General features: G+C 44.5%; 1 protein-coding gene across 2 annotated transcripts in view; it reads left to right on the top strand.

The window, feature by feature from the left end:
• Positions 1-897: 897 nt before the first annotated feature.
• Positions 898-26,980, top strand: part of LOC139533812 (voltage-dependent calcium channel subunit alpha-2/delta-1-like) — a 206,795-nt gene continuing 180,712 nt past the window's right edge. Inside the window, exons 1-2 of one of the 2 annotated variants that reach the window (XM_071332219.1) lie at positions 898-1,353; positions 25,216-25,297. In XM_071332219.1, the coding sequence (XP_071188320.1) occupies positions 1,265-1,353; positions 25,216-25,297 (171 nt within the window). In that variant the 5' untranslated portion in view covers positions 898-1,264. The remainder of the gene's footprint in view (positions 1,354-25,215; positions 25,298-26,980) is intronic. The other variant, XM_071332220.1, reaches the window with a different exon arrangement.

The following is a 26,980-nucleotide window of genomic DNA, read 5'->3' on the forward strand; positions in this document are numbered from 1 at the left end:
AAAAGTGCAGCCAGAATAGCAGCAAAGTAGCTGCATTAGCATTTGTTTGAGCAGTTACTAGAGACTTTTATTTGAAATACATCCATAACAATGAGCTAATGAGGCACGATTACACCTGGCATAGAAAATGTGCTCACTTGTCAAGACAGTGTTGTTCAGAGGAGCTAGCCAACAACACAGCTAACACAATCACTTCAAACTGAAGCTGGAAAGACTGCAAACAAGCTGAACTTTTTTCAATTGAAATTTCTTTGTATATATCCATAAAAATGATGGCAGCTGATACATGATTTCAACTGGCTGAGAAACGCTGCCTGCCTCGTCCCAACTCCTGACATGTCCATTACTATGGGACAGCTGGAGATAGCATTTGAATATTGAAACAATTTTGCAAATGTCGAGAGGCAGACAGTAAGGATTAAACAAATCTGCACTGTTGAAAACTAAATGTTAGTCTAAAAAAATGTGAGATAATGTCTAGATGCTTTTTATAGTGGAGATCAAGTTGATAAATTGCTTGGCTGGGCTGATGGATTGCGGAGTCAGATGGAAAATAGTAAATAGGCATTTTAAAGTCATAGATTTAGTTAACTGATATTTGATATAGGCCATGCAGTCACAATTTTAGAACACAGTTTCCTTACAATTTTAGAACACAGTTTCCTTTATCCCGATAGTAATATCATCAATATCATACATATGTGATATAATGTATAAAAAAAATAATGGGAAACGGTGTTTGCCTGCCAGTGAGTTTGATTCTGACTGGCTGGTGTTGTGTGCTCTCTGGGCGGTGGCCGTTCGTGGCCCAACCCCAGCGAGGAGTGAGTGCCTTGTATGGAGAGCAACGCGTGATGATGATCGTTCTCAGGCAAGGGGTGGGGGTGGAGTGGAGTGGGGGGCTTGGAAACCGATCCGCTCGGGAGGGCTCTCTCGCACACATTGCCTAAACACAATGTTCCGTGCTGGCGAGCGGGGCGTCCTCCCTCTCCACTCCTCTCCTAAAAACACACTGGGCGCGTCTTGTAAGATAACCGCCGGAGATCTGACACACACTCTCTGAAAAAGACATACAAACACAAACTCATCAGGGGGAGACGAACCAGCTGAGATTTGTTTTCAAACTGTCCCCCGATGGCTGCGTGACAGGTCCGCTGAACGCACAAGAAGACGCACACGGTTCCAGGATTTGGACTGCCTCGCGCATCTCTTTCCCTGTCTTGAGTCGGTTTTTATTATCGTGTGTTGAGATCTCCGTTCAATCATGGATACCTACAGCTCCTTCACCGCTCTACTTTTACTTCTGGCTTCGTTAAATAATGTGTCAACTGTGCAGTTCCCATCGCCACTTCTGTAAGTAGCCTTACCAGACAGGCTGTCCTCCGATGACAGCCTGTTTGCTTTCCCAATACTAAACCTAAAGCAAAATACAAACTCTTTATGGCTATTATGATGTAGGCTAGTTGTTATTTATATTGTTATGATATTATAAGTATATCATTATAATAGGCTTATTTAACTATGTTGTTATTATTACAAATAGCCCAATAATAGCCTACAACATTTTTGGAAAAACTTGCATTGCATTGAAAACGGTTACCCATCGGTTTATGACCCATCGGTTTATGGTCATGTGTTTCAATGGAAATGCATAACGTCTTCGAAAACTGTGACAATGTTTGAATTGTGCTTCTGGATCTTGCTGAATTTAGTCTATAGTTAATAACCGACTTCGTTTGATTAAAAACACTTTACACTCGGATTTAGTGGCGGATCAATCAGTCATAATAAATAGGCTATTGTCATTACATAGGCTACCTCAGGGGTGATTTAAAAAAAATGTAAATGCGGGGGGGGGGGAAAGAACCAGTCCTGGGTGGCCATGGGAAAGCAGCAGATCGTATCACAAATAGACTTGAAAATTGCTTTAAACTATGATGCATTGTGTTGAATAACTGTTTCAACTGTTCATTTGTGTCTGCCCTAATTTATTAAATAAATACATTTGAAGTGATCCATATTCAAGTTAGATACTCATAGATGTTCAGTGGTAACTCCCCCTCCAATAAATATTTTTCCCCTTCAAGGAATTTTTTGAAAGTGGAAGCTGATCTCCCTTATTTACACAATTTAAAAGCTCTAAAATGATATTTGGAGTAAAACAAAAACAGGCAAAAATGACTTCAGCCATTATCAACTGCTGTAGCTTCTTTCACCTCAGGTGATAAGGGAAGTGCATAACATTCTAGAACAAATACATGCCATAGCCTACAGAAATGAGCTGCTACACACTAGCAACTACACACTAGCTCAGCACCTGTCAAGTCAAACAGCAGTCACCTAGCCACCTAGCCATCTAGCCTGGTCTCAGAGACTAGACGTAACATAGAACATGTAAATCCAGAACACTCAAATTAGTATGATATGTTACATGTGGTATGGTTACATAAAACAGTAGGTTACTTATCGCAAAAACATAACGCAAACGCCTAGTAATCCAAAGGTTGTGTGTTCAAATCTCATCAGAGACAATTTTAGCAAATTTGCAACTACTAACTACTTTTAGCTACTTTGCAACTACTTAGCATGTTAACTAACCCTTCCCCTAACCCTTTAACCTAACTCCTAACCTTAACCCTGACAACTAACCCATAGCCTGCTAGCTAACTTTAGCATTAGCCACCTAGCCATGTTAGCAACAATCCATTTGAATTAGTAAAATATCATACTTTTTGCGAATTCGTAACATATTGTACGAATTGCATTATGAAATGCTCTGAGATCATGTTGAGCCATCAACCATAGTCCTAAAGCCTGTCAGCCAATCCACCAGCCTTCCAGCCAATCAACCAGCCTTCCCGCCATGTCTGAGCCGTCCGCATAGTCCTCAAGCCAGCTCTGTAAAACCGCTAAACAGGCAGAACAAAGGCACAATCTTTTCTCTCCTATCTGAGCCAGATTGACAGATTGGGGGGGAACTAAGTGTGGCAAATCACATTTCAGCACCCTTCTGGCAACGCCCCTGACGTAACTTCAGGTAAATGATGTCCAACTCAATGAATTGGACGGCTTGAATCTTTCATTTCAGTGCAGTGACAAGGCAAAGCAATGAATGACCAAATAGTCTCAGCCCGCTGTAGAATGCATGTATGGCTCCACACACGCAATTCCATTTCCACTGAGAAAGCAGTACGCCAACCCTTTCTAAGGCCCCATTGTCGGCATCATATTGTCAACGGCGACATGCCATGGGGTGGCATTGTGATTATTTTAGGAATGATAGGCTTCTTTATTTCTATCTAATATGAGTTAGGCAGTACATCCCCACCCACCCATGCCTTTTTCCTTGAATACCTTGCATGTACTGGTGGAACAGTGACTACTAAAAAATTCAAAAGGTAGTTCTATATGCAATTTTCATAAATATAATCAGATCCCTGACAGATGAACTGATCAAATGTCTAGCTGCCATACTCAGAACAGAAGACATGCCCATTCACTTTTACATGCCTAGCAGGTGCAGTGGTTCAGTAAACCAACCTGTCTATGAGTTTATTAATGCCCACACTGCTATTCTCACTAGCTGCACTTCAAATGCAGCTAGTAATCAAATGACACCCCACTCAGCTCCGGGGCGATCTGGTTCTGCCTAACTTCAGGGGTCTGTTTAGGAGGGTGCAACGTTACAGAACGTTCAGATAGGAATGTATTGTGTAGATTACATTACCTATGATTGTCCATCAGGTAGGTATAGGTTTGGAATCCTGTTGGTTCTATGTGTTACATTTCTACCTGCAGCGTTCTGAAAGTTTCACCTCATCACCTCACCCCAGGTCTCATGGATGGAGGGCACAGGTGGCCGGTGGTACATTAATTGGGGAGGATGTGCTCTTAGCAATGGCATTCATTTAATAGCATTAATAGCGTTCCATTCCATCCATTATAATGAGCCGTCCTCCCCTCAGCAGCATCCTGTGAGGGAGGGTGACATCACTGTCTGAACTATGTTCTGTTCTCTTGGTCTGTTCCCCTGGAGATCTAGTGATCCATTTGGCTCTCACACTAATGGCACCGACAAGAGGATGATGTCATACTGGCAGAGTAGTCCAGCCATAGGCATTGAGGATTTATAGACACTGAGTGTTATAGAGAGAGATTTTATAGACACTGAGTGGTTGATGGTAGTCGTGGAGTTTTAAAGACTAAAACTGTTGATTGACTGACACGTTGTTCGCTATGAAAAAGGACTTTTAAACTGGCAATGATTGAGAAATCCAAAATTCTTTCGAATGCCTTTTGGGCTGGCCGAATGACGAGTTTCTGACGCGCACCGGCATCTAGTATTCGATTGGTTCCTTAGACGTTGAGGAAGTAGTGTGAACGACTGGATTTAAACCTGGTCTTCTACCCACCACAGGACTGTATTAGCCTAGGCATTGGCTCTTGGATTTTGTCAGGTTTTAGCTAAGGATTGTCATCACGTAAGAGAGGTTGACAGAACTGTCTTACCTTGACTCTGGCTACCAATGTCTCTCTAGGTCCTAGGGCCTTATCTATGGACAGAGGTTGCTATAACCTGGTCCCAGATCTATGTATTAACCTTGGCATAAACAGACTGGCAACCCGGCTAGCTATAATACTTGACTACAGTGGCGGTCAGTGCCGTTTAACGTGAGGGAGGACAATACATTTTTTCATAAGCATGGCCTTATTTCTATTACAGCATGTTGGATGACTGTCATTCATATTCCATTCACCCAGTTTAATGTAACATTGATAGGTTTAGGCTACTACATGATACTCAAATGTTCTATATACCCATCATGAGACTGCTACAACCTAGCCTATGAATGAAAGTTTACAATGTAGGTGCACACAGATCGAGAGAAAATGTTGAGATGACAGTGACACATTCAATATCGCCTTGAACACTCTTGCCTGCATCTAGGTGATCTAGGGTGTAATCATTAGTCCAACACTTCCAAACGAGAGTTTCTATTGGACAAATTCAGGTATGTTATTCCAGTTTCATTTGCTTCCATTTAAGAAATATTTTTCAGCAGAATGGGTGGAATGAGTACACTCCTGATCACGCATAAACAGCCACGTTGTACTCATTCTAGCCTCTATGCACTCTCCTCTTCTCACCCTTTCCCTTCGTTTGTGGACTTCAATGAACAACAAATCAGCTGTATGTGACCGGGTGAAAAAACCTTTCCAAACCATGTCATAACCGTTACCGTTACACACAGCCTACATAGTTGTCCCCATATTAGCTAAAGTAAAGTCCTAGTCAACATAACTAAACTAATGCGTTAGTAAACCCGCTACAATCATGCAGTAACGTTAGTGTACAGTCAGTAAGCAGTTACACCGGCGGGCCCGGTGGCAATAAATTAATAAAACCAAAAGCTTACCTTGACGTGGAAGAGTTCCAGTGTTGTGTTGGCTAGTCATAGCCAACTAGCTAACATAGCATCCCTCTGTTTGAGCCAGGTGTTTGAGTAACTAAACTAACCGGCTGCAATCGCTAGCTAAGTAAGTGAAACTGAAAATGAACAAAATGACAATCTCTCTCTCTCTCTCTCTCTCTCTCTTTCTCTCTCTCTGTTGCTTCTCCTTCATTTTTGAAGAAATTAATTTAGTTGAAAACTGTTCAACTATTGTCTTTCGCTCTCTTTGAGTCACCTACTCACCACATTGTATGCACTGCAGTGCTAGCTAGCTGTAGCTTATGCTTTCAGTACTAGATTCATTATTTGATCCTTTGATTGGGTGGACAAGATGTCAGTTCATGTTGCATAAGTTCTGATAGGTTGGAGGACGTCCTCCAGAAGTTGTCATAATTACTGTGTAAGTCTATGGAAGGGGGTGGGAACCATGAGCCTCCTAGGTTTTGTATTGAAGTCAGTGTGCCAAGAGGAGGATGGAAGCTAGCTGTCCTCCGGTTACACCATCGTGCTACCCTACAGAGTGCTGTTGAGGCTACTGTAGACCTTCATTGCAAAACAGTGTGTTTTAATCAATTATTTGGTAACTTGTGAATATATTTAGTGTAGTTTTATCCAAAAAATATACATTTTTCAATGTTTTACAATTGTTATTTTTACGTAATTCACTGAGGAAGATGGCCCTCCCTTCCTCCTCTGAGGAGCCTCCCCTGCTTGACTACCATATAAAGCTGACTGGGTTTCTCTTTTTCTCACTATTGCCGTGATCAGAGCTGCAGCAGTTGGCCGTCCTCGGGTTGGCAGTGTAAACATACTGCTCATTTTACTACGTTGACATTGATTTTGAGTGACTATTACAGAGGAAGTGTTGAATAAAATAATGAACACACACATACACACACACACACACACACACACACACACACACACACACACACACACACACACACACACACACACACACACACACACACACACACACACACACACACACACACACACACACACACACACACACACACAGGCTGTTGAGAGGAGCTTCGGAAACTGTCTGAAGTGCTCCTATAGTTGTAAGACAGGGGTACGACACAATTAACATCTTGGCTTTAGAGATTTTTATTCTGTCTCGTTCTTTATCTCTCTCTCCCTGCCTCTTCCTCTTTCTGCCTGCCTGCCTGCCTCTCTCTCTCTCTCTCTCTTATTTCCCTGCCTCTCTTTCTCTCTCTTGCTCGCTCTCTCTTGCTCGCTCTCTCTCTCTCTCACACACTCTCTCTCTCCCTGCTTCTATCTCTCTCCCTGACTCTCTCTTACTCCCTGCCTCTATCTCTCTCACTGCCTCTCTCTCTATCACTATTTCTCCCTGCTTCTATCTCTCTCTCTCTCTTTCTCCCTTCCTCTATCTCTCTTCCTGCCTCTCTCTCTATCACTCTTTCTCCCTGCCGATCTCTCTCTCTCTCTTTCTCACTTCCTCTATCTCTCTTCCTGCCGCTCTCTTTCTCCCTGCCATTCTCTCTCCTTCTCCCTGCCTCTCTCTCCCTTTCTCCCTGCCTCTCTCTCCCTTTCTCCCTACCTCTCTCTCTTATTTCCCTGCCTCTCTCTTTCTTTCTCTCTCTTGCTCTTTCTCTCTCTCTCGCTCACTCGCTCTTTCTCCCTACCTCTATCTCTCTTTCTGCCTGCCTCTCTCTCTTTCTGCCTGCCTATCTCTCTTTCTACAGTCCCTGCCTCTCTCTATCTCTCTCCCTGGCTCTCTCTTTCTCCCTGCCTTTCTCTGCCTCTCTTTCTCCCTGCCTCTCTCTATCTCTCTCCCTGCCTCTCTCGTTCTCCCTGCCTCTCTTTCTCTCTTTCTCCCTGCCTCTCTATATCTCTCTCTCTCCCTGCCTCTCTCTCTTTCTACCTGCCTCTCTCAATCTCTCTCCCTATCTCTCTCTTTCTCCCTGCCTCTCTTTATCTTTTTTCTCCCTGCCTCTCTCTCTCTCCCTGCCCCTCTCTGCCACTCTATCTCTCTCTTTCTCCTTGCTTCTATCTCTTTTCCTGCTGTTCTCTTTTTCTCCCTGTCTCTCTCTTTGCTCTCGTTCTCTCTCACCCTCTCTTTGCTCTCGCTCTCTCTCACTCTCTCTTTGCTATCGCTCTTTCTCCCTGCCTCTCTCTTTCCCCTTGCCTCCCTCTCTCTCTTGCTTTATCCCTGCCTCTTGCTCTGTTTCTCCTGCTTTCTCTTATTGTTGCTTGTTTCTCTCTTACTTTTCCTCTTGATCTCTTTTCATATTGCTCCCATCTCTCACCCCCTCCTCCCTCTCCATCTTTCTATCCCTCTCTCTGTCACAGTGCGTGACTGCATCTCTGTGCTCCAGCGCTAACCTCACATGCCAGTGTCTGTCTGCCTCAGATGTTCTGTAGCCACTCTTCTCCCTCTCTCTTTCTCTCTCTCCTTGAGATGGAACATGTCTCCTAGGCCGCTCCGTGGCTTCGAGGCAGATGATTAACATCATCGAATCTGAAATGCAAAGTCTGATGTCACAGATTGTGCCCCCAGAGAGGCCCGGTGCCAGCCAGTCAGCCAGCCAGTCAATCAGTCAGCCAGTCAGCTAGTCAGTCAGTCAGTCAGTTAGTCAGTCAGCTAATCAGTCAGTCAGTCATCCAGTCAGTCAGTCAGTCAGTCAGCTAGTCATCCAGTCAGTCAGTAATTCAGCTAGCCATCCAGGCAGTCAGTCATCCAGTCAGTCAGTTGGTCAGTCAGTCAGTCATCCAGTTAGTCATCCAGCTAGTCATCCAGTCAGTTAGTCAGTCATCCAGTTAGTCATCCAGTCAGTTAGTTAGTCATCCAGTTAGTCATCCAGTCATCCGGTTAGTCATCCAGTCATCTAGTTAGTCATCCAGCTAGTCATCCAGTCAGTTATTTAGTCATCCAGTCAGTTAGTTAGTCATCCATCTAGTCAGTTAGTCAGTCATCCAGTTAGTCATCCAGTCAGTTAGTTAGTCATCCAGTTAGTCATCCAGTTAGTCATCCAGTTAGTCATCCAGCTAGTCATCCAGCTAGTCATCCAGTCAGTTAGTTAGTCCTCCAGTCAGTTAGTTAGTCATCCAGCTAGTCATTTAGTCAGTTAGTCAGTCATCCAGTTAGTCATCCAGTCAGTTAGTTAGTCATCCAGTTAGTCATCCAGTCAGTTAGTTAGTCATCCAGCTAGTCATCCAGTCAGTTAGTTAGTCATCCAGTTAGTCATCCAGTCAGTTAGTTAGTCATCCAGTTAGTCATCCAGTCAGTTAGTTAGTCATCCAGTTAGTCATCCAGTCAGTTAGTTAGTCATCCAGTTAGTCATCCAGTCAGTTAGTTAGTCATCCAGCTAGTCATCCAGTCAGTTAGTTAGTCATCCAGTTAGTCATCCAGTCAGTTATTTAGTCATCCAGCTAGTCATCCAGTCAGTTAGTTAGTCATCCAGTTAGTCATCCAGTCAGTTATTTAGTCATCCAGTTAGTCATCCAGTCAGCTAGTTAGTCATCCAGTTAGTCATCCAGTCAGTTAGTTAGTCATCCAGCTAGTCATCCAGTCAGTTATTTAGTCATCCAGTTAGTCATCCAGTCAGTTAGTTAGTCATCCAGTTAGTCATCCAGTCAGTTAGTTAGTCATCCAGTTAGTCATCCAGTCAGTTATTTAGTCATCCAGTTAGTCATCCAGTCAGTTAGTTAGTCATCCAGCTAGTCATCCAGTCAGTTATTTAGTCATCCAGCTAGTCATCCAGTCAGTTAGTTAGTCATCCAGTTAGTCATCCAGTCAGTTAGTTAGTCATCCAGCTAGTCATCCAGTCAGTTATTTAGTCATCCAGCTAGTCATCCAGTCAGTTAGTTAGTCATCCAGTTAGTCATCCAGTCAGTTAGTTAGTCATCCAGTTAGTCATCCAGTCAGTTAGCTAGTCATCCAGTTAGTCATCCAGTCAGCTAGTCAGTCAGTCATCCAGCCAGTTAGTCAGTCAGTCAGCTAGTCTGTCATCCAGTCAGTCAGTCATCCAGTCAGTCAGACAGTCAGTCAGTCCACACAGAACAGAGCAGGGAAGAAAGGAGAGTATGTATAGGGGGTGTTTGTATTTACATGAATGTAGTCATCTGATATTTTAGCATTTGAACCCAGACAACTATCCTCTATCCATGTTGCAGGGATGCTCATTGTCATGGTGTTCATTGTTCCTACGCCTGAACATAGGAGCAGCAGTATTTTTTATTCATTCCAAGGTTTGGTTATAACCTGTTTGTAAACATCATTATGTAGTTATTAATCAATACATATGTATAAATGCATGTATAAGGCCTTTGAGTGACTTGTTTACGAAATCTATTTTCTACAAAATACCTGATTAGAAAATATATTTGCTACAAAATACACAAATGAATGACAATTAATTATTTACAAACAGGTTGTTCACAGGTAATGAGCTATTAAATAATGCTTTATAAGCACTTTATTAACCCCCCGTTTAAATAAAGCTTCACCCTATCTATATATAAATGGTATTTTGGCCTGATGGGTGCATGTCATGTTATCTGGTTACAGTAAAGCCTGTGATCGCATTCGTCTTGCTTTTGACTCAGGCTCTGCTCCTCTCCCTCTCTCTCTCCCTTCCCTCTCCCACTTTCCCTTCATCTCTCTCCCTCTCCCCCCTCCTCCCTTCTCTCCTCTCCTCCGTGTCCCACTCTCTCTCCCCTTCCCTCTCCTCCCCTGTCCTCCATTTCCATGGTTCCCATCACCCTCCTCGCCATGTTTCTCTCAGTTTTAAAGCATAATTAGATTTCATGCTCAACCAGCTAAATAGATATGCCTTTTCGTGTTCCCAGCCCTGTCCACACTGATCTGCTGGCATAATGTGAAGGCCGCTCCACCCGCACTCTCTGCACTCACCGAGGCAATGGGTCATTAAGAGCTAAAGAAGCTGTCTGTGTCAGTGCATAGGAACTAGAACACAATGGTGTTTGTCGACCGTGTATTCAGAGGCTGAGTTGAATGACTAGGAGGATCCACTGACTCAGTGGGTTGGAGTGTGGAGCAGCCAACACCATGGTTGTGGGTTCATTTCCCGCATGGGTTTCTTATTCTGCATAAATATTTTAACTTTCAACTGTCAGAGGTAAAAAGAGTGTACTTATGACCATATTAACGGTATTATATTTTAGAAAGGTGTTTGAAGCCAACCCGGGTTGTATGTCTGTGTATGACTCCGCTCCCCATGAGAGAGCTGGTGTTAGCAGGTATATTTCAGGAGGAATGCCCACGGCCCATCTGCGTAAGCAGCTAAAGGCTATATCTGTTACCCAGCTACCCAGACACTAGGGCACACGGTCTGGGCCCGCAGCAAACTGCTGCACTCTCTCTCTTTGATCTCTCTCTCTTTCTGACCTCTCCCTCTCTGCTCTCTCTCTTGTTCTCTCTTTCTCTCTCTCGCTGCTCTCACTCCCCTCCTCTCTCTCTCCCTCTCTCTCTCTCTCTGCTCTATCTTTGTCTCTCTCGCTGCTCTCACTCCCCTCCTCTCTCTCTCCCTCTCTCTCTGTCTCTCTGCTCTATCGTTGTCTCTCGCTCTGCTCTCACTCTCCTCTCCCCCCCCCCTCTCTCTCTCACAGGCTATATTTAGGTGATCTCTCTAGCCTCTAGGGTAGGGGGTGAGTGTCCTGACTCTGACTCAGACCTGGGGGTTGTACTGGTCTGGGATATCTTTGAACCGCGCTAACTCGTTCCCCCCATATCCCATAAATCTCCCCCACGTTCCACCACTGAAGGCTTGGGGATCCACACTTTATTTTCCTGTTTGTTGTTTTAGTGTCCGGTTTTAGTGTCTCATCCACCCCCTCCTCCTGTTCAGGCCTCTGGGAAGAATGAAAGACTACTTTGCCTGACCTGATGTGTGTGTACACTAGGAAGACTGGAAGTAGAAGTAATCACCCAGCGTTATGCTAAAGCTAAACTAACCTAGGCTACGTCGTCCCCTGCCACCTGTGGCACATGGTACCTCCCAGAATGTTCCATTGTGTTCCGAGACGTTGCCCGGGAGACGTTGGGAATGGGAATGGTTAACAGCTGTTTGGACCGATGCCCTGTCCACCACAGGAACCCCGGCTGTACGTAACGCTGTACAGTATTCTTGAATCCCGGAGCAGGGAATGAGATCTGGGATTAGACTACAACACCATGTCTATCTGTTGAGACAGAGAAGGCCGTTTAAGACATTCTTGTCTAAAGGATCACTAAACTATCCTCAGCAACTTGCTTTGAATTTAAACCCAGATGAAGAAACTTAGATACACTATTTCAATATATTGAGCTAAAAACCTTCTTAGTCTTGAGTCTGACTTGAATGCCAACTAGACCAAAACCACCAGCTCTATAAAGTTTTGACCAATCTGCTCTAAACTCGCAGAATTTTGACAAAATCTTAAAGTGAAAATTCACAATTTATTGATCATTTCTTTACCTTGGAATAGTCTGACTGCAATGTACGATGAGTCTTTGATTCATTGGCTATATTCACCACTTGCTAACACATCCTATAATACCCCAAAACAACGGAGGCTCAGTCATCAGTGCTTCATGTCCGTTAGTCTACCAGTTCACACGTTAATCCCAGACTTTATAAAGTCAATAATAAATAAATAACAGAGGGATTTGGACACGATGGGGCTTGTGGTCTGTAATGGAGTCATGTGGACACAAGTGGCGTTTACAACACTGGTTGGGTCAGAGTGGACTCATCAGAGACACACCTCAACTCTGAACAACCTCAGCAAAGAGGCACTTAGCCTCATTGTGTGGGTGGTAGACTGATGTTAATTGGACATTTTGGCTGGAGGGTTAATCTTCTATTTTTAACATGTCACATGAAAGTGGGTATGGTGTATTTTGTGAGGCAGAAGGGATGGGTGGGTTGGGTAAGGCTGGTGTGGTCTGCTACAGTGCTAGGTTGATCCAGTGGAGTGGGAACCCCGGTGCAGGCATTTCGGACTGTCAGATGATTGTCAGATGTCCGGAACCAAAAGGTTCTCCGAAGTGACATGAGGTCATAGACTAGCACCCACTCCAAGCTGCATTTCCATGGATTCCACTCCAAGCTGCATTTCCATGGATTCCACTCCAAGCTGCATTTCCATGGATTCCACTCCAAGCTGCATTTCCATGGATTCCACTCCAAGCTGCATTTCCATGGATTCCACTCCAAGCTGCATTTCCATGGATTCCACTCCAAGCTGCATTTCCATGGATTCCACTCCAAGCTGCATTTCGATGGATTCCACTCCAAGCTGCATTTCGATGGATTCCACTCCAAGCTGCATTTCGATGGATTCCACTCCAAGCTGCATTTCGATGGATTCCACTCCAAGCTGCATTTCCATGGATTCCACTCCAAGCTGCATTTCGATGGTTTCCACTCCAAGCTGCATTTCGATGGTAACCTGAAATTTCACAACACCCCCGGGTGTATTTTTACTGTGTCTGTTGGAACACACTACAGTACATACTAGACGCTCTCCTTGAATTGTTTATCATTTCATTAAATATACACTATTCTCGTGTCTGTGGGTGTGTGTGTCTGGGTGGAAGTGTTTAACCAGAAGTCCCCACAAGAATAGTAAATAAACAAAAAATGTACCAACTGGGGACATTTTGTTAGTCCCCACAAGGTCAAATATTATTTTTAGGGGGTTAAGGTTAGAATTAGTGTTAGGGTTAGAATTAGGGTTTGTTTTAGGGTTAGGAGCTAGGGTTAGGGTTAGGTTTAGGTTTAAGGTTAGGATTTGGGGTTAGGGTAAGGTTGATGGTTAGGGGTTATGGAAAATAGGATTTTGAATGGTGCTGAATTGTGTGTCCCCACAGGGTTAGTTATACAAGTGTGTGTGTGTGTGTGTGTGTGTGTGTGTGTGTGTGTGTGTGTGTGTGTGTGTGTGTGTGTGTGTGTGTGTGTGTGTGTGTGTGTGTGTGTGTGTGTGTGTGTGTGTGTGTGTGTGTCAGGCATCCTTGTATAGTGAGATATATTAAAGCTATTTGTAAGTGTATGATCGTCATTTTGTGATGTCATGGAGATTCTACTGTAGGGGAAATGAACATGCCTGGACAACAGTGGACAGTCTCTCCTCTCCTCATATACTCTCTGTTGTTATTTATACCATAAGTACCCATTGGAGTGCAACAAGCACGGTTGCCATGGGTTCCCACATAACCAGCCGCCTCAGATCTAAGCAGGGGTTCCGTGTTCCGGTACTCTGACTTCTTAACAGGAAAATGATGGTGGGAGAAGAGTGAAAGAGAGAAGAACATCAATAACCTCTCGCTGCCCAGGATAATGAGGACGGAAGACAGCTAGCTACAAAGCCTACAATTACTGTGTGATTGACCTCGATAAATAAAGAGGATATTATCCTTTAACTGCCTGTTTTGCCTCTCAGGGAGGGAGGGAGGGGAGGGGAGGGGAGAGAGTGATAGAGAGCAAAGGAGATGGTTAAAGTGAAACAGACTGAAGGAGAGAGAGGAGGTTAGAGGTAAAATGAGAAAAGGAGGGAGAGGGAGGGAAAGCAAGGGGAGCAAAGGAGAGATAAAGAGTGATAGAAAAACAAGGAGAGATGAAGCAACAGAGAAAAGAGAGAGAGCAAGGTAAACAGTGAGAAAAAGAGATACCAAAGAGAGAGAGAGACTTGTTTGTCTTCACCATTGTTCTGTCAGGTTGGTTATTAAAGCCTACTGCTCCACAGTACCAGCTTTTATTAGGTATCTGATGGCTAAATTATAGCCTCTCTCTCCCTCTCTCTCGCACTCTCCCGCCTCCTCACGCCTATGTCACTGGTATATCCCTCTAAGAGTAGATTAGAAGGAAAAATCACCACTAATAAGGGGTTGAGGACAGATACTAACTCAGTGTATGAGACCGATAAATAACTAATGTTATGTTAAAAAACACCCCCGTTCCAGTCTGCATCTGTCTGTCAGGCAGTTGCTGCCTGCTGCCGTGCTTCTTCTCCCTGACAGTTTGACAGTATTTAGAGATCAAGTGTGGCTCCGCTGACAAAGTGTGAGTGTCAAAACACCCCTGTGTTAACAGCAGAGAGTGGAATGAAGAGGAGAGGAGTGACTCAGAAAGTAGTGTATTTAGTCTAACTGGCTGCCGCTCAGTTGCGTCGCTACTGTTAGCATAAACTTGGGTAATGTTGAACTTTGGTTGCTAGCTCTCGTTGGGACCGTTAAGTCGCTGTGTATGTCCTCGTGTCTCATCTCCTCCTTTCATTGAAAATTACTGGTCGCTGGTAGTTAGGTCACTGATTATCTCAGTTACATGTGAGAGGTAACTGCTAATCCTAGGTTTGTGTCCTGTCCAGAAACACATCCTACCCCCTAGATCGGATTATGTGAAAAGATTGGATAGGTGTGAGCTATATGGCAAAATCTACACCTAGCCTATCAGGGATAAGATTAAACATACCTATCCAAATGTTTCAGATCTACATTAAATACTGAGGGGATGGGGCTAAGGGTTGTTTCAGGATGGGGCCTTGACCTCTTTGTCGATCTGTTTCTACTCTATGATAGTGCTCAGGAATGATGGGGCTTTTGACTTTGCAATCGATGGAGCTCTCTGCTGGCTAGTGGTGTTTACATGGTGTCAGGTTCTGCAGTGATACAAACAGAAGTAACAAAAGTAAACAAATAAAAAACAATACAGCTATGGAGTCCAAACATTACATTTGACATTTTAGGCTTGACTGAATGCTGACGCTGTTGGAAGACCACTTCATTGTTTTTGTAAAAAGAAAATCACTGACATTGTGGCTGTGTGGTTACTCTGGGTCATTGTAACTGTTATAGGCTACCTGTGTACTAATTGAGAGCTGTTGCCTTGGCAATGAGGAGAATTGTGATGATCACTAATTAAAGGTTGAAATGAGAGGTGAGATTCCGTGAGATATCGTACCGTCTTTAGATCCAAACCCTGAATTAAACGTTTATCTTGACATAGAAATGAAACAGTATCTGACGACAATGACACAACACTTCTGAACAGAAAGTCTCCTTGAACAGTAGTCATCACTTTCTGCTGTTTAAATGGGTTCTGTAGAAGCGAGATTTGGCTCTTTCACACTTGTCTGGAAATCTGTTCTCTCCTTGTCTGCAACGATTGGAGAAGACTTTACAGGTGGAAACCATGTGGTGGAAGCTCACCATCAGGCTGGATTTAACCTGGTCAGTTCATTCAGATCAGAGCAATGAAGCAGAGGAAGGAAGAGCATATGGAAAAGAAGACAGACAAAGTGTTAATGGATAGGCCTATGTGGAGGGCATACGGTGGCTGTGGAGAATACGTTTTAGAAAAGAGAGAGAGAGGGTTGGAAAAAAAGACTTTATTGGTATAGGTGAAGGAAGTCATTTTTAGTTCAGAGGAATCCTTCAAGGGAGACTTTCTAGAGAAATCTCTCAGTGATCTTTTTGTGAGAAAGATTGACCCAGTGGTGGAAAACTCCCATCTTAAATGCCTGCTTGCCAGCTCTTTCTGAACCCAGCGATGTGTGCTAGTTAGCATATTGTACAATGCCTTTAAAACCCCCAAAAATTTAACGAAACTTTTCTAATCAAAACATATTTACAGTAGCCTAGCATACTTAGCATGAAGCTAACACACTCTATTAGGCACCCACAAAATGCCTCATAAGTTCATTTATAAGGCCTTATGATACATTAGTGCATTGTAACACTAATTGAAGTGTGTATCAGAATACGATTATACCGTGACAGTTTGGATGGCCTTCATTCTTTTTTCATTTATTTATTTTTAGATGGGCCCTATAGTAAAGACACGTCATTTAACGGTAATAAATGTTTCACCTTTTACCTTTGGAATGAACAATACCAGTCATGATGTTTTCATCTCATTGTCAAACAAATCACTTGAAAAAGTAGGCTACCTGCGCATGTTGGTCCACTCCACAATAAATCCAGCATCCACTGGCGCCATTAATCAATGGAAAGAGACATCTGTTACAAAACATCAAAAAGTGTGAAGACATTTGGAGATTGTCATTGGGTCTACACTCTTATAGCCTCAATTCATTGATGCATCTTGCTGACAAAAAGGACCCTTTGTGGTTCAAGGTATAACCCTTTTGGGTTCCATGTAGAACCCTCTGGGACAGCCGAAGAACCCTTAAAGGTTCTAGATAGCACTTTTCTTTCTAAGAGTGGAGGAGAAAGGTTCAATTACCTTCTGGTGTGTATTCTAAATGGTTATCTGGATATTGGAACGTAGCCATTGCTTCAGTTAGTAGCTACATAAAGCCGGATGAAACGGCTGCATCATTTTGAAAAAGAAGCTGGGTGAAATGGAGAGGAGAGAACAGAAATGGCCTCAGTAGTCTAAAGTAACCCGAGGGCTAATCCAGCCAGAGGTCAGACAATGATGCTCTCACTCTGAGTCAGACAAGCTATTCTGGGCTTCCCACTCTTCTGTAACGGGCTCTGGGATTGGACGCTCTGCTCTGTGTTGTGCGTGGTTATTGGTTAAACACGTTATTGTCACACCCTGGCCTTAGTTATCTTTGTTTTCTTTATTATTTTAGTTAGGTCAGGGTGTGACATGGGGAATGTTTGTGTTTTGTCTCGTTTCGGGTGGTTTTATGGAAAAGGGGGTGTTGGGTTTAGTGTATGGGTTTGTGTTGAGTGAATGTTTCTAGGTATGTCTATGGTTGAGTGAATGTTTCTAGGTATGTCTATGGTTGCCTGAGTGGTTCTCAATCAGAGACAGATGTCTTTCATTTGTCTCTGATTGGGAGCCATATTTTAGGCAGCCATAGGCATCATGTTTTTGTGGGGTCATTGTCTAGGTCTGTGTCTGTGTCTAGGTTGCATGTTTGCATTTTGTTCGGTTATAGCTTCACGGTCGTCTATTTGTTGTTTTGCTTCGTTCGTTCATCTCCTAAATAAAGAGAAGATGTATTTTTCACACGCTGCGCCTTGGTCCTCTCTCTCTCCCTTTGACGTTCGTGACAGTTATTCTTGGGCAACTTGTTCACTATGGCCCTTGAGCAAGGCACTTAACTCTAATTGGCTCCAGGGGCGCTGTACTACTATGGCTGACCCTGTAAAACAACACATTTCACTGCATCTACGTGATAATAATGATATATACTGTATACAGTATATATATATTTGTTTTATTGTTTGTTTCCAAGTCTTTGAGAGAGGTGGCCTGATTGGGGATAGTACTGTTAAATACTGTGTTTCTAGGGCACTTGGGGTCAGATCCTACTCTAACAGTCAGGTAACAGTCAGGTAACAGTCAGGTAACAGTCAGGGAACAGTCAGGGAACAGTCAGCGATCAGTCAGGGAACAGTCAGCGATCAGTCAGGGAACAGTCAGGGAACAGTCAGCGATCACTCAGGGAACAGTCAGCGATCACTCAGGGAACAGTCAGGGAACACTCGGGGATCACTCGGGGATCAGTCAGGGAACATTCGGGGATCACTCAGGGAACGCTCAGGGAACACTCGGGGATCACTCGGGGATCAGTCAGGGAACATTCGGGGATCACTCAGGGAACGCTCAGGGAACACTCGGGGAACACTCGGGGATCACTCGGGGATCAGTCAGGGATCACTCGGGATCAGTCAGGGAACATTCGGGGATCACTCAGGGAACGCTCAGGGAACACTCGGGGAACACTCGGGGATCAGTCAGGGAACATTCGGGGATCGCTCAGGGATCACTCAGGGAACGCTCAGGGAACGCTCGGGGAACACTCGGGGAAACATTTGTCCTATTTTATGCCTCATCACACCCCTGATATAGCACTTCAGTTGATGAGTTACTGTACATAATACAGACCCTTTCAACACCACACACACACACATACACACACACACACACACACGCGCACTCGCTCGCGCGCACACATACACACACAGATTAGGCTAAGAGGGGCACCTTACCCCTTCACCTTTGAACCCCATTATGTCCTCTGAAGGCCCCTGTGCTCTGGTTTCAATGGTTTCCAATACACACAGGTGACAGCTGGTCTGGGGAGGCGTCTTCTGTTACAGAGAGAAAAATATTTGTCTATTCACCAGCTACTGTACAAGGTTAATAGGTTAAATATATGAGAGGCTAATTCTGTGAGGCTAAGATGCAATTGAAAGATTAAATCAAAAGATTAACCAAAAGATCCTCATTGACAGTAGTGGGGAACTCTCCAATGAATTCTCTGAACAATTTAAATATCTTTGTCTAATCACCTGTATGTGGTGGGGTGTATTTGGATGGCTTACTGATTTTGTGAAAATGAATAAAAACACTAAAGTTATCATATGTCTTTGACAAAATTACTGAATGCAATACTGCACGAAGCAGGACAACACGTCTTAACTGATTCAATAGTGATCATCTGTCCTGTCCGCATCTATTCCCATGTAGTCATATAACAAAATCACCACCTCTCCGTTTGGAATTCACAGACACGCATTTAAATTGAAATGTCTCGGCAAGAAACCTTGTGGGAGGTCCATGTCATTTCTTTTAAAGTGTAGGCTCTCCCTCTGCATATCAGATTATTTATTCATCCAAAATAATAACCAGTCCTCTCTCTCCTCGGGCGCACCTCCGGCAGTGTACCCGTGTTGATCTGCGCTCTGCTCTCTCCACAGAGCAAAACAAACCTAAACATTGCATTGTGTAAGAGGAGGATGGCAAGAAAGAGAAAATGAAAAACTGCCGCCGTTTTCCAAATGTGCACAGTCTGTTGTGTAAGTGGGGGATGTTAAGAACACAAGCAGCAAGACAGCGAGAGAAAAGGCTCTAGGGGGTTATGGGTCTCTCTCTTTACACTTGGCTGAGTTTCACAAGGCTCCACTCAGTCCCAGCCCCGGAGTGTGCAACTGGCTGTATTGCTTGGCTCTCTCTCTCTCTCTCTCTGGCTCACCAGCCATTTTGGGTTTTCCCGCCTCAAAGCCCACACCCCCTTCCTCCGTTTCCCCTTCGCTAGGGAGAGTGAGAGGGAGAGATGAGAGGGGGAAGGGGTAGGGCGATGTTATCTCATTTTTCCATGACCCGCTCCAAGTTTCCATCCTCTCAGATGGCTTTGTTGAGCTCTTTAAGTGTTGAAACCTCTTTTTTAGACATTACTTCATGGTTTGTCTTTGACAGAAAAGCATTGCTTTTCCTCCTTTGTGGTAACATCGCACTTTTTAAATTATGTGTTGAGGTAGAGCTCGTCTTTTTAAACAATACAAGAACCCTCATTCTTGACTTTAGATGAAGCAAGCTTTTTCGCAATGTTTTTATCACAGTTGTTAGTTCACTGTGTACCAATAGTGATGTGGTGTCATTTTTGAACCAACACTCTGACCTCTGGGTCCTCCATAGCTGCCAGAGGCTACAGGACAGTTATATTATCTTTACTCAGAAACGGTGGCCCCTCCATAGGACGAGGTTTATTGTTGCTCCCCTCTCCTCATTACCGGCTGCCTCTCCTGTTTCAAACAAGTTATGGGGCTGAACACACACACACACACACACACACACACACACACACACACACACACACACACACACACACACACACACACACACACACACACACACACACACACAACAAATTGGCTATAGGCTGTACCGTCTGTCTGTAGTTATTATACAGTATTGGATACTGTAAGAACTAATCATCATTTAATCGCGAAGCAGAGTTGGCTTTTGGCCAGATTTACTAAGCTCTTCCACCTGTTGTTGGTTACCTGAGGGAATACGGCATAAAAGATGGAACATAAGGTCAGTATTCAGAGAAGGATTAAAAATAGTCAGCCCATATGTTCAGTCGTAGAGCCTCATCATAGAGAATATGAAGTCTATTCATTATATTATAAATGCTGCGTTCTACGTGAGCTGTTTCTCTCTGCATTTCCTGTCCAAATGCTCTTCTAAGTGCAGCGGCAACACATTTACATTTTAACAGAGGACCTCATTGCCGAGGGCACCTGTTGCATCTGCCTAGCCTGTTGGATAGGACCAAGGGACACATTTCCAGAGCGCACCCTGTTGCACATAGCAGACAAAAGCTGACTACAGGCTAGGACCTTACTGTGACCCCTAGAAGCTATTCCTGCTGTGAGCTAAGAGCTATGAGCAGCGGTGTGTCAGTGGTGCTGGCTCAGCAGTGCTGGTTCAGCGGTGCTGGCTCAGTGGTGCTGGCTCAGCGGTGCTGGCTCAGCGGTGCTGGCTCAACGGTGCTGGCTCAGTGGTGCTGGCTCAGCGGTGCTGGCTCAGTGATGCTGGCTCAGCGGTGCTGGCTCAACGGTGCTGGCTCAGTGGTGCTGGCTCAGTGGTGCTGGCTCAGCGGTGCTGGCTCAACAGTGCTGGCTCAGTGGTGCTGGCTCAGCGGTGCTGGCTCAGCGGTGCTGGCTCAGCGGTGCTGGCTCAACGGTGCTGGCTCAGTGGTGCTGGCTCAGTGGTGCTGGCTCAGCAGTGCTGGCTCAGCGGTGCTGGCTCAGTGGTGCTGGCTCAACGGTGCTGGCTCAACAGTGCTGGCTCAACGGTGCTGGCTCAGTGGTGCTGGCTCAGTGGTGCTGGCTCAGTGGTGCTGGCTTAACAGTGCTGGCTCAGTGGTGCTGGCTCAGTGGTGCTGGCTCAGTGGTGCTGGCTTAACAGTGCTGGCTCAGTGGTGCTGGCTCAGCAGTGCTGGCTCAACAGTGCTGGCTCAACGGTGCTGGCTCAGTGGTGCTGGCTCAGTGGTGCTGGCTCAGTGGTGCTGGCTCAGTGGTGCTGGCTCAACGGTGCTGGCTCAGTGGTGCTGGCTCAGTGGTGCTGGCTCAGTGGTGCTGGCTCAGCGGTGCTGGCTCAGTGGTGCTGGCTTAACGGTGCTGGCTCAAGGGTATGTCATGCACTGATATCTTCATGGAGGGGTTAGGATGAAAGGTGTGTGAGCGTATGTGTGTGAGCATTTGTGTGAGCGTGAATGAGTGCGTAGCCGTGTGTGTGTGTGTGTGATCAGAAATGTGCTGATAGTACTCCAGTCTTGCCTCCAAGCCCCCCCCCGACAGCTGCTTCTCTGAGCCATATATACAGTACCAGTCATAAGTCTGGACACAGCTACTCATTCCAGGGTTTTTCTTTATTTTTACTATTTTCTACATTGTGAAATAATAGTGAAGACATTACATTACATTACATTTAAGTCATTTAGCAGACGCTCTTATCCAGAGCGACTTACAAATTGGTGCATTCACCTTATGACATCCAGTGGAACAGCCACTTTACAATAGTGCATCTAAATCTTTTAAGGGGGGGGGGGGGGGTGAGAAGGATTACTTTATCCTATCCTAGGTATTCCTTAAAGAGGTGGGGTTTCAGGTGTCTCCGGAAGGTGGTGATTGACTCCGCTGTCCTGGCGTCGTGAGGGAGTTTGTTCCACCATTGGGGGGCCAGAGCAGCGAACAGTTTTGACTGGGCTGAGCGGGAACTGTACTTCCTCAGTGGTAGGGAGGCGAGCAGGCCAGAGGTGGATGAACGCAGTGCCCTTGTTTGGGTGTAGGGCCTGATCAGAGCCTGGAGGTACTGAGGTGCCGTTCCCCTCACAGCTCCGTAGGCAAGCACCATGGTCTTGTAGCGGATGCGAGCTTCAACTGGAAGCCAGTGGAGAGAGCGGAGGAGCGGGGTGACGTGAGAGAACTTGGGAAGGTTGAACACCAGACGGGCTGCGGCGTTCTGGATGAGTTGTAGGGGTTTAATGGCACAGGCAGGGAGCCCAGCCAACAGCGAGTTGCAGTAATCCAGACGGGAGATGACAAGTGCCTGGATTAGGACCTGCGCCGCTTCCTGTGTGAGGCAGGGTCGTACTCTGCGGATGTTGTAGAGCATGAACCTACAGGAACGGGCCACCGCCTTGATGTTAGTTGAGAACGACAGGGTGTTGTCCAGGATCACGCCAAGGTTCTTAGCGCTCTGGGAGGAGGACACAATGGAGTTGTCAACCGTGATGGCGAGATCATGGAACGGGCAGTCCTTCCCCGGGAGGAAGAGCAGCTCCGTCTTGCCGAGGTTCAGCTTGAGGTGGTGATCCGTCATCCACACTGATATGTCTGCCAGACATGCAGAGATGCGATTCGCCACCTGGTCATCAGAAGGGGGAAAGGAGAAGATTAATTGTGTGTCGTCTGCATAGCAATGATAGGAGAGACCATGTGAGGTTATGACAGAGCCAAGTGACTTGGTGTATAGCGAGAATAGGAGAGGGCCTAGAACAGAGCCCTGGGGGACACCAGTGGTGAGAGCACATCAAAACTATTAAATAACAACTTGTCACAACACAACTGATTGGCTCAAAAAAAATTAAAAAAGGAAAGAAATTCCACAAATTAACTTTTAACAAGGCCTACCTGTTAATTGACATGCGTTCCAGGTTACTACCTCATGAAGCTGGTTGAGAGAATGCCAAGTGTGTGCAAAGCTGTCATCAAGGCAAAGGGTGGCTACTTTGAAGAATATCAATTATAAAATATATTTTGATTTGTTTTACACTTTTTAGGTTACTACATGATTCCATATGTGTTATTTCATTGTTTTGATGTCTTCACTGTTATTATACAATGTAGAAAATAGTAAAAATAAAGAAAAACCCTTGAATGAGTAGGTGTGTCCAAACATTTGACTGGTTCTGTACGTTTTACAGCACGAGCCCTAGTCACATTGCAGTGTGGGTTGTTAGATAGGATAACATAACACGTATCCAAAGTCAAGGGCTAATGCACTTCTGTATAGTGGAATGGGTTAAAACACACCTGGGAGAAAATTGTTAATTTCCCTTATGACCCCCAGTCAGGCATTTTTAATGGTTATTGACAAGGATTTTTAACAGGTTTGTGTGTGTTGGGAGAGGGGGGAGGGCAAGGTGTGTGCCTGCCTGCATGTTTTTATTCGTGTGTGTGTGTGTGTGTGTGTGTGTGTGTGTGTGTGTGTGTGTGTGTGTGTGTGTGTGTGTGTGTGTGTGTGTGTGTGTGTGTGTGTGTGTGTGTGTGTGTGTGTGTGTGTGTGTGTGTGTGTGTGTGTGTGTGTGTGTGTGTGTCAGGGTGCATGCTTGTGTGTGTGCGTGTGTGTTTCTCCCTAGAAGATGAGCCTGTACCACGTCTCACTTGTCAAGTAATAAGATTCATCTAGGTGTTTGACACTTGATGAGTTCATGGATATGGATTCATACTTCCTCCCCTAACTATGTTGAGGGTTCATGTACTGCTACGGTGTCCTTCAAATCAGGGATGAGTCCCAAATGGCACCCTATTCTCTATATATTGCACTAGGTTTGACCAGGGCCCATAAGGCTCCCATAGGGCTCTGGTCTAAAGTAGTGCACTATGTAGGGAATAGGGTGCCATTTTGCCCATGTCTCCTCTGGGTCTGCATTTAGGTGTTTTATTTAGACACACCGCTACCCGCTGTTTGGAATGTGCACACGCAATCACTGTGTTTACCTGTGGATGGACCATTCTCCCACTTCTAGACTATTCCCTACTGTTAGTGTAATGAATGAACCAATGCAGTCCACAATCCCCACGTCAACCATGAGTAGATTTCATCGCTATTGTATGTGACCAGATTTCGTGTTCAATAGGGCACGCTGTAGCAAAACGTTTTCAACAGAGGACAAAAATGTGTTCAAAATGGCAGCAATGCTGGTTATTCAATGTGTATCAATCCATTTGTTTATAATACATTTTGGTCTTATGGTTACATATGGCCCTTTTCTCTTCAGAACAATGAAGGAACCACTCACTCTCACTGTGAACTTGACACACTTTCAGTGTTTACTTCATCCATACTGTATACACCGTTGAGCCAGTTAACTATTGTTTTGTTTCTGTATAGGGTACAGACAGTTTATTGAGCCAGTTAACTATTGTTTTGTTTCTGTATAGGGTACAGACAGTTCATTGAGCCAGTTAACTATTGTTCAGTTTCTGTATAGGGTACAGACAGTTTATTTGTATCTCATTAACACAATCAAAATAAAGCATTATGATGGAATGGAGTCGTGCTGTTACTAATTTCTCCCTCTACTATCCCTGCATACATTACCTACTATCTCACCCCTGTCCTTGTTACTCACCCACTGACAACCATGAATATATAATCTACTCTCTCTATATCTATATCTACTCTAATGCACAGTTAATGGGGAGTCAAAACACATATACTCAGGGTAAACATGACTATTTTATAGACGGCTGAATTTATTAGCCTACATGGCGAGATATGTTTTGCATAACGTGATAGTCAGCACTACTGTTACTGCCTGACTCAACTCCTCTGTTATTGTGTCGTCATGTGGTATCTGCTGCAACGTGATTGACCAATCGAAGTAAGTCAAGAGTATTTATGCAGTGAGGCAGAACATTCACAGCTTTGCAGACAGAAATGTAACATAAAGCTAACTTGATTCCTTATTCTATTTGGCAGACAATCATATCTGTTCTATGCAATATATTTCTATCGGATTGTTCTGCACCTTCAGGGTCTTATTTATTAGTGCACACTGAAGCAAAATGTTTTGCAACAGAAAAACAAAATGTTTCTTACTGAACAGTTCAGTAATTCCCTCCCTGTTTCAGTCCATTGTCTTTTGTTTGGTGCCAATTCAATATGATCCTGATAACAGCAGTTCAGCGATATCGATGTGATTGGATAAGTAACACAATTTGAGCATCGGATTGGATGAGTTACAGGAAGTAAATTCATTTGAATGATTTTAATTGGGGCTTTCATTGTTTCCTCAGGATAAAGGAATGGGTGGAGCAGATGCAGCAGGAGCTGGTCACACTGACGGACACAGCCAGCGGAGTGCAGAACCTCATACAGGTGGGACACACAGGAACACCTTGTAAACATAGGCACACAGATGTGCACAAACGTGTATATACCACACCACCACACTCCTCTCAAACGCACAGGATGCTTGCAACCCCATAGTCACACATCCACAACTCTGGATTTCTGTCCCATCATTCAACAAACAATATACACACGTGCACACACCCATACACACACACACACACCCACACGCACACAGGCACACACACGTGCACACACACATTCGCACACATACTCCTGACCTCTCCTGGTTGATGTGTGTCACATCCAATACAATGATGGTTGTCACAACAGATCTGGACTTTACAAAGTGCCATCTCATTAGTGATGTGTGGGACATCTGCTTACAGTATTCTGCTAGGGGAATGTCCACACTCAAGGACTATCAGTGTCAACTCCAAACACCACATCCCTATGCACTTCCCTAACAAGCTTACATGATATGGACAGTTAGGACGAGCTGTTACTCTGTCTGCATCCCAAATGACACCCTATTCCCTGTGTAGGGGGCTCTGGTCATAAGTAGTGCACTATATGGGGAATAGGGTGCCTTTTGGGACACATCCCTTGTGTTGATTGCTATAACTCGATGACACCTCTCCTCCTCTTGCCTAGCCAGGCCTGATATGGAGCCTCTGTAATTATGTCTAGTTTAAATGTCACATGCACAAGTACAGTGAAAATGTCTTTCTTCCAAACCTATAGCCCAACAATGCAATAATCAATAACAATGTATAACTACAAGAAAAAAAAGAAAGAAAATTAGGAAATATGAAATGCAGAATAATCATCACAGTAATCAATGTACGTCAGATTCCTTTTGGATGACATTTTTCAGACACACACACATGCATGACGTCCCAGGGACAACACACAGGCATGATTTCCCTTGAGCAACACAGTATTCTCAGGACAATACCCATAACAGACACCATATCAGGGCTTGTCAGGGCTGCCATCACAGACATTTAGAAGAAAAAAACAGTCATCTTTACCATGATGGTGTTATACCACGTCTGGAGCTAATTTCCTGTCGCAGGCATCATTTGATGCTCATGGGGTGAGGGAAAATAGTTAGACTATATGACCTAATCTGGACCCTATAGCCTATATATAGATAGAGAGTGGTATAATATCAATGGTCAACTGTACCATTCCTTTGTCCTGTTGCAGTAGAATAAATGTAGGTTTCCTTCATTGAGACCTCTGGCAGCATGTCTGCTTTGTTTACTACACAGGGGAGGGGATTGTATTTGCTTGTAAGCAGAAAGAGCATGTGGAGAATAACCATCAGTATCATTACTCATGGACAAGCAGAAACACATAGCACAGCCCCGCAGAGGTTAGCTAAGTAAACACACACTTCCATACACAGACTTAGACACACACACTTCCATACACATACACACACTCACACACTACAGGCCTGTGGTTTTAATGTCGGACTCGGAAAGCCCCTCCGGCTGCTAAATAATTGGCTGTTTGGCATTTCTGATTTTGTATTGTTTTATTTCTCTTGCTGAAACATATTCCATATTCACTAAATGGTGTTTGTAGTTGTGCTCAAATGTTGCATAATGTTGCTTGATTTACACTGGCATTGTACACACAGCGGTGACGTCATGATTTGACACATTTGACACATTTACATATATTTGGATTATTGTGTTC

Source organism: Salvelinus alpinus, chromosome 11 (assembly GCF_045679555.1).
Source record: "Salvelinus alpinus chromosome 11, SLU_Salpinus.1, whole genome shotgun sequence".
Taxonomy (NCBI): Eukaryota; Metazoa; Chordata; class Actinopteri; order Salmoniformes; family Salmonidae; genus Salvelinus; species Salvelinus alpinus.